The 8,340-nt window shown below is 40.0% G+C and overlaps 1 protein-coding gene across 1 annotated transcript; it reads right to left on the bottom strand.

Annotated features, from left to right (window-relative positions):
• Positions 1–223: 223 nt before the first annotated feature.
• Positions 224–3,788, bottom strand: TIMM9 (translocase of inner mitochondrial membrane 9 homolog (yeast)). The gene is made up of 3 exons (XM_009885590.1): positions 3,720–3,788; positions 3,282–3,377; positions 224–461 (listed from the first exon to the last, which is right to left on the bottom strand). Exons 1-3 carry the CDS (start codon positions 3,756–3,758, stop codon positions 327–329), a joined length of 270 nt encoding a protein of 89 aa, XP_009883892.1. The 5' UTR covers positions 3,759–3,788; the 3' UTR covers positions 224–326.
• Between the last annotated feature and the right edge of the window lie 4,552 nt (positions 3,789–8,340).

The following is an 8,340-nucleotide window of genomic DNA, read 5'->3' as shown; positions in this document are numbered from 1 at the left end:
TTTTTTCATCTGAACCAGTCCTAGCAGAAAGGAAGTATAACCATCCCACCACCCTTGAAATTTAAACATACCAATCTGCAGGCCTTGGAAAAGTTTGTATCAGTATTACTCCATTGTAGAGTGAAAAAAACCTCAGAAACAGACTCCATTGCCAGTCCACCATGACTAACTTCTTGTTTAACCCCTCATGATTTCCACTGTCTGAACAGCATCTAGAACTGTCTTCTGAGTTGCTGGATATACATCCCAACAGTAGAAAATCCAAAATGTGTTCTTGCCCAGTGAACACTGGCACTGCTTGTAAACTCCGAACAGAGTGCTCTTGTCTAACGAGGTTGGCTAAGCAGTCCTGCTTTAGCTGCCAAAGCTTCGTTCTGCTGAATATGGTACTCCTGAAATCTCATGGAGATCCTTTGTGTCATTTTTAAATACTTCTGTAGGCAGTGGTCTGAGCAAGTCATCTAGAGGAAGAGGGAAACAGAAGGCTTCAAACAGTAATGAAAACACTTTCCCAAACAGGACCCAAAACATAATCATATACAGGGAGAAATTACTAGGTGACTACATCTTATATTCTGTGTTAAGCCTCAAGATGAGGGCCTAACTGTGCACAGCCTCTCTATGCAGTGGAAAATGTGAAGTTTCATGTTTGAAGGACGTCTGAAACATCTTTTCATATTCACTCTCACATGAAAGTCTTCATGGAAGACATCTCAGATGTAGTGGATTTTACCATTTCCTCCTTGGGCTCCTCTTGTGAAACTGAAGTATATAAATACTTCATTTATATACTTTACATACTTATATAAATATTTTATTTTGTAATACATACTAAATTTATTAAATTAGTATCTTTGGGTTTTTTAATTCTCTTCACAAACACAACAGTATTTTTGATAAATATGGTCTACTGTGCTAGCTCAGTTTAACCTTTTTTTTTTTTGACCTTGTTCCTATTACCTCTATCAGTCTTCTTGTACCTGCTTGGTTAACCTTCACAAATGCAACCAGAGCACCCTCTGAAATTCCGTCAGTCAGCCAGACAGGGAAAGAAATATCAGGGCCTATTCCACCCATGGTATTATTCTGTAAATTTAGAAGGGGTTTTTGTGCTTTTTCTTTTTTTCCCAAGTGTAGAGGAAGAGTTATGAGATTATTTCTGAGCAACACTTCTACCAATTGGATATTCTGTATCATGGTTCTATACCTAGCTATCACTGTAAAAGTTAACAAATTTAGATAGAAAGGAAAGACGACCACTTTGCATGATTACTAGAAAACCAGAAATTGCTTTGATTCTGCTCAGCATAAAGGGATGTGAAAAGCAGAGGGGCTGAAAATGAACAAGACAAAAACTATCATGCAGTTATGCTCACCACCTGCCCTTCTCTCTCTCCTTGACCTGGCACCAGCTGCAGCAAAACCTGTTAAGCAGGAGTTAAGTCTGACTAGGAAACAAATTCTGGAACTACCCCAAGCCACTTCTCCCAGAGGGCGTGGTATTCGTGATATGGTGCCCGGGGAAGTCTAAACTTGCAGTGCAGACTTGCTGTACAGAAAGAGGTCAGAAGTTGGTGGGGGTTTTTTTGTTTTGTTTTGTTTTGTTTGTTTGTTTTGGGTCTTTTTGTGTGGTTTTTTTTTTTTTCAAATGTAGAATCTCAAAGGAGCTTCATGGAGGTATTCATCTTAATTATTTAAGAAACTACAACTTTAAATAGGAACGTAGGAATTTCCATACCAGATCAGACCAGTGGTCCATCTAGACCAGTGTCCTATTTCCAGCAGAAATGAGAGCCAGATGCTCTGCAAGAAACCCCACAACGGATAATTATGTGCAAAACTTCCCATAAGAAAGTTTCTTCCTAGCCTCCATCGTTAACAGATATCTCTTGTACAGCCAGACATGGCCCTTTTGCAGATCACGGAAGCAAAAAAAAGGCAAATCAGAATCTAAGAACATTTTTTGTATCTAAATAATCTTAAGTTTAATTCCCGTCCTATAAGCATTCCTTGGTTTTGGATCCCAGGTCTTTAATGAAAGACTACATGAAGTGTTATTTTTAAAGAAATTCTAGTAACACTTTGGGTAGCAGAAAAAAGCGTACTCCTGTACGGCAAATCAAATGCCATCCCAGAAAGGTAAAGAGGTTGTGCCACTAACACTTCTGTCAGCTCTATTAACTGACACTCCCTGCATTGTTCAACTAGTTCAAAATGAGTTGGTAAAAGACAGTAACAAGACCTTATCCAGAATAATTCTGACCTCTTGTAGTCAATAAAAAGCCCACTAAAGCAGATGCAGAGCTCAGGGAAAGAAGGAATCTGCCTTGGGAAGCTTTAGCCCAGCAAAACAAAAGCTGAAAGGAGACATCATTTTTCCCTGCATTGAGGAGTTAAACTCCAAGGAGGCAGAAAATGCTCAAAAACAATTGTTAGTTTAAAATTTTAGGGCTTTTTTTTCCCCTGACAGCAGGGTCGAACAAAGGTTATTAGACTTTTAACTAACAAAATTATGAGATTCTGAAACAGCCTCTCAACAGGAGAGGAGAGGCAAAAAACACACAGCTAATCTTATCAAGAGCTTAATCTTTTTTGCAGATGACTATATGGTGGAGCTCCCTGCAATGCAGAGAAGTGGATTTAACAGCCAGCGCTTTGGAGGCCTACGTTTCTATGACTCACTACAGTGCAGGGAGCGTGGGTAGGTAAACAAGTATTTCAGTAGGACTCTACCTTCAAAGAACAAGATGCAGGCTGTAGGTGGGCAACTTCCATGTCCATAAAGATACCACCCATCAGAAGTTGAGGCACCAGAACCTCCACTGATAGCTCAGAGAATTAAATACACAGAATTGCAATAAGCAGCCAATACGCACAGCAAGATCGGGAAGATTCCCTCTGTGTGTACATAGTGAAAAGACAATGACAAAACCTCAAGAGGTCCTAGGCCATAGTTTGTCTGTAGCTGATGATCTAACACATCAAAAGCACTTGGCTTTGTTTGGTTGGTTTCTTTTTGTAGGCAGACTGTTAGAGTGCAAAGAAGTATTTGTCATCACCTTTGGACATACCTGAATAAGCCTAACTACAGACAAGCTATTTCATCCACTAATGTGCTTCCTTTCTCACTTGGAAGCTAATACACCAGACACCTATACTCCACTAAAGACTGCTACCTGGCTTTTTAGCTAGTTGAAAGATCAAAACTTTCTAAGTTGCTTCTGAAATTGGAATGCTACACCACAATTCAACCAAAGGGTCATTTAAAAGCATTTACCTACCTCTTCTGGTTTAACCTCTCTGCTAGTGAAATCCTTTATGCAATCCAGAAAACAGTTTTCTGTAAGTTTATTGTATGTTCCAAGAAACTCCTTGAACTATAAATAAAAATTGAACAGATGAGTATTGAAAAAATTCTACATTAATTTCTTACACAGCTGCGTGGACCATCTGGTGATGCTAATATTTAAAGGACAAGTCACTAGAAAAATTTACTATCGGTCAGAAGATTTCAGCACCAAATGCTACTAGTACTCAAATGAGATACTATACTGTGTCTGCCAATGATCAAGTGTTTAAATTTTGGTTGCTACAGAACTAGTCTTAACTCAGATGATAAATTAAACTTTCTGTCCTTCTCCATGCCCTAAACCTTTTACTCTCTGTGACAAAGTAATACAAGATCTTCAAAGCCACCACTCATCAATACAGCATCTTACCTGCTTGATCTGATCAGATTCCGATATTTGTCCAGCCATATTCTACCACCTGTGATTCACTCACCTATTCTGAAGATAAAAGTAGAGTTTCACACAAAAAGCATATATATGAACTGCAAGATTTTATAACAGAATGGAATTTTATATGTCCTTGAAGTGTGTTTAAATGCAACTTTGCTTGCAAACTTTCAAGCCACCCACTTGAAGGAAACTTATCTATTAGAAATGTATTCAGTTAAAAGAACATCCAAGATAATTCCAGGTATGAAACCTTCCCAGATCCATCTGTTAACTCCTGTCCTTTCAACACTTTTCAAGCATTTCAAACAGTTAAAGTGACTCAAGGAAAAAAAAAAAAAAAAAGAAGGTATTTTATAAATGCTTCCAAACTCACAAAATAAAACTAGGGCAGGAGTGAGGGGTGAAGCAAGCAATAACATTTTCTAGCCTTATAGTTTCAGTGACTTCAGATGTCATCTGTAAAAACAGTAAGGAAAGAAGGCAAACATGAAATGGTAGCCACTCTGAACAAATGCAGCATAAGTCAGCTTGCATCAGAGAAACAGACGCCTAGTTTCTATGTAACTGCATTCTCACCAAACACTTAAACAAGAGCAAATGTTGTGGTCATTGAATATAGTGAATTAAATGCAAGAAAACATAGAAGAATGAGAATGGCCTTAAAGTAAGTGAAACAGACAAAGAAAAAGGGAAGAATGAACAGCCACGGACCCAAGAATTTAAGCAAGAATCCTCAAGGAAGACTCACTTTCCTAATCCAACACTGTAAACAAGTTAAGGCTTGAAAGCATCCCTGCAGGTTTCCTAGAAGAATACTGAAAGCTAGTCTTCCTTCTTTCCTAATTTACATATTGTCTAAGACCTATCACAGATGACAACGCAAGCTAATATTGCACATTGACAAGAACAAGACCTTTCAGTTTAACTCATGTCAACTTGTGGAAGAAAAGTTAGCGCTGAAATGTAATCACTTTGTCAAAAAAGTTTTAGCCCTTTAGCAAGGGCTACTTATAGTTAATCTTGTATTGTGCTTTGCCAAGTTTTGAGCAAGACATTCGTGATTTAGAAAGCTTAAACTATTCCAGTCTCTCAGCAGGGGGAAGGGAGAGGGTAAGCAAGCCTTCTGAACAAGAACAAGACGACATTAATAATTACTTCTACTACAGAAAGAAAACTAAGCAACTAAAAATAGCACTATGGAGCTCTCACAAGCATGCATTCTCCCTACATTGCCTCCCAGTAGCAGAGTAATTGTAACATCTGCCTCTTAACATTATCACTACGCAGGAAGCCAATTCAAGTACTGGAGGTAAAAAGCACATACAATTCTTGGATTTAAGATGCATACCCCCACAACCAAGAATTCCTCGTGAGCAGATAGGTCACACAGATTACTCTCAAGGAGAGCCTACAGCATATGGATGCTCTGAAGAAACAAGGCATTACTCAGGTTGATGTAAACTTCCGATTTGTTGTATGAGAGGTGGACATGATTATCATCTGGGACAACAACTAGTGAAAAAGGATAGCAACTCCAGTCTCTCACTTCTCAGCCTGTTTCAAGAAAAAAATCAGTGACAAATCTATAAAGTCAGTTTAAGTAAATTACTAAACAGAGAGTTAAAAACCACAGAGAACAGGAAAGACTTTGTCCTCTCCCAAGCACAGAAAGCTAAAAGCTTCAACTGTTAGTGCCATTTTCTCACTCAGTATTGCTTCATTATGTTTGTTTATAACAAACCTCATCTTTTGTTCTTCTGTGACTCGTTTGGCAAGCTTAAAATACAGATTTACTGAACTGCAGTTCCACAAAGCTTTTACACTTGCATTTGGGAAATAGCTCTGATTTACATCAGCACAATGGCACTATCTGATTTTAAGTGTCTGAAGCACTTGTCCCTCTACAGGTATTTTACACTTCCCACACAGCAGGCAGTAAAATTATATGGCTCTACTGCACCTCTTCAGTAGCTATAAATTACAGGCAGTTGCCTTAACATCTAGAAATGCACTACCGGAATGTTCCCAGAAACATGCATATCTGGTTTATTCTTTAAGTCTGTTAAAAGTATCATTTCAAGTTTTCCTGTTGTTTGTCCCTTTTCCCTCCAGGCTGTGAAACAAGCAAGAAAAAAAAAAAGTTATGAAAGAGCCCATTATGGGGCTTGGCACCTTGAATAACACACCACAGAGCTTCTTACATAGAGCTGCTCAAACAACTCCAGCATGCTTCAGGTTTAAGCCTACGCAGCCTGGATTATTTTCCTCTGGGCTAAATGTGATTTGAAAATTCAGCATTGCACTTTTAAACATGTCACACTGAAGGAAGCAGTTATCTCTGAATAAACTTCTGCAACAAGGGCCACATGGTGTGGATGTGCTAGTTCACCAGGAAAGTAGCAACAGCTGGGAAGCCTCCCTTCTTGAAGGGCCCTGGAGCTTTTCCAAATACGTTTTGATGTTCTAAAGAGACATTATTTTAAGATAAGCCTCTTTGAGCAAAATTAGCAGTTAAGGATAACTTGAGGTTCTGATTTTTCATAGTTAGGCATAATGGATTTCCATCCTCTTTCCAAAGATAATAAAGGCTTTAGCCTATTCAAACCTATTCTCTATGCAAGATCCACCCCAGCTCCCAGCCCTGGTTTCGAATCTGGAAAATGCTTCTGGAAAATTTGCTTTTGCTGTAGCTTCCACTCCCATTGCCATGGAAATCACTACAGAGTGACAGCTTTTTAAAAAAAGCTAAAGCTTGCTTATTAAATAAAAACAGTGAATATGTTAATGATTCCACACTAACTCAGGTCAATCTTCTATCTGTTTCCATGTCAGGAACAACAGAAGCCAGAACTACAGAGGTCAAAAGTTTTCTAAAACTTCTTATGTGTGGGCATACAGCTTCCCCAGCTGTATCTCCAAACCTTCAGAAGCAGAGGGCTCACAAATGTAAGTCCTAAGTGCTAATAACTGGAACAGAGTTTTTGATTATTATTACTGAACTGCTGGGTAGCTCAAAAGCCTGCCCCCATTTAACAGTCTGGAGTTCTTACAGGTGAAATACACACTGTAAATTACAGTGAGGAAGTTTTTTTTCCACTGATGTAATCAACATTAGTGTTTATTACCTAATCTTGAGTCAACACTATCCTTTCCCATGGAAACTAAACAAGCCCTGTATGTTGATATTTTTTTTCCAAACTTTTTGCAAGAAGCTACATTTTATTGGGGGAGGGGACTCCGGAGAGACACCATAACTTCATCACACTTGTTATCCCGATTCACAATCTGAATTAGGTGTAAGTACTACCTACTGTATACATACAAGGCTGCAGTTTTTTAAATTGTCACTTCCAATTGTACACACACACCACCATGCAAGTGTTTCTGAATGTGCGTAAAAGGGACAAAGACTAAAAATACCAAGTCAAAGAAATGTGTCAAAATAAAGCACCCAGAGCTTGCAGAGAAAGTGTTGTGGGTATTTTTTATAGTTGGGAATTACTAGGTTAGAACCCGATTGACATCAGATTAAAAAAACCTCATTGATTTAAAGAGTTCTTTAACTGAAACTAATCAAACTACAAATACCTATGAAACCAGACAGCTGCTAAACTAATGATGTAAAAATCAGGACAAGAGGCAATTTAACACTAAACTCCCGGTGCTGTGTGCCTGGGCAACCAACCCTCTGCCCTGTGGCAGCCCAGCAAGGCAGCAGTGCCGGCCCCACTGTGCCCTCCCTGCTGGGGAGGCAGAGCCCAGCTCTCCCCATTCCTGGAGCGGCTCAGTGGCTCTCCCTCAGGCTGACGCTTGAAATGTAGTTGCACAACGGTCTTCTCACTCCACACACTATGCTCTGCCTTCATAGGCAGACGGTGAGATGAGAAAGGGAGTAGTCAGAAGGTGGCTGGATCATAAGATGTACCTGGTGAACAGGTTGTTATAATTCACGATCTCGTGGCTGTGTGCTAGACCCTGCTCTGAAGAAAAAAAGGTCAGTGGTAGAAAAGGTCTGCTAACACCAAAGGCAAGTTAACGTAGTGAAAAAACTGAAAACAGACAGCCTGAGAGCCTCTTTGACCAGACTGAACACACACAAGGGGGCCTGTCCTTGGAGAAAAACATGTATCTTTCCATAAGCGGTCCCCTATTTAAGTTAGATTAGGCCCAGCTGATACTTGTGACCTGGTAAGATCAAAATCAAAGCTGGAGGCAAAACAATTTCACCTTGATTTTGTTTGGGCTTGGTGCTAGTTTTTTGTTCTGTTGTTGTTTTGGGGTTTTTTTTGTGGTTTGTTTTTTTTTTTTTTTTTATAACTACATTCTTCAATTCTTGCTCTCAAGGGCACCTTGAGTTTCTTTACCTCGGGAGATACTACCCCAGCCCAGCCGCAACCCAGCAGGCCCCGCACCCACTAGGCCGGTGCGGGTACCCGAGCGCGGCCCCCTACTCTCCACCCGCGCCGAGGGAAAGAAGAGACACCCTGGCACTCAAAAAATACCCCAAAAGGCACAGGTTTTTCTTCATCCATGGGACCTTGTACGTCCCTCCCGGCCTGCCGCCCGTCCCGCGGTGCCTCTCCCGTTAACGGCTGCACCT

The sequence above is a fragment of the Charadrius vociferus genome, unplaced genomic scaffold (assembly GCF_000708025.1).
Source record: "Charadrius vociferus isolate BGI_N301 unplaced genomic scaffold, ASM70802v2 scaffold355, whole genome shotgun sequence".
Taxonomy (NCBI): Eukaryota; Metazoa; Chordata; class Aves; order Charadriiformes; family Charadriidae; genus Charadrius; species Charadrius vociferus.
Note: the sequence above shows the minus strand (reverse complement) of the source record. Positions and strands in the feature narration are given on the sequence as shown.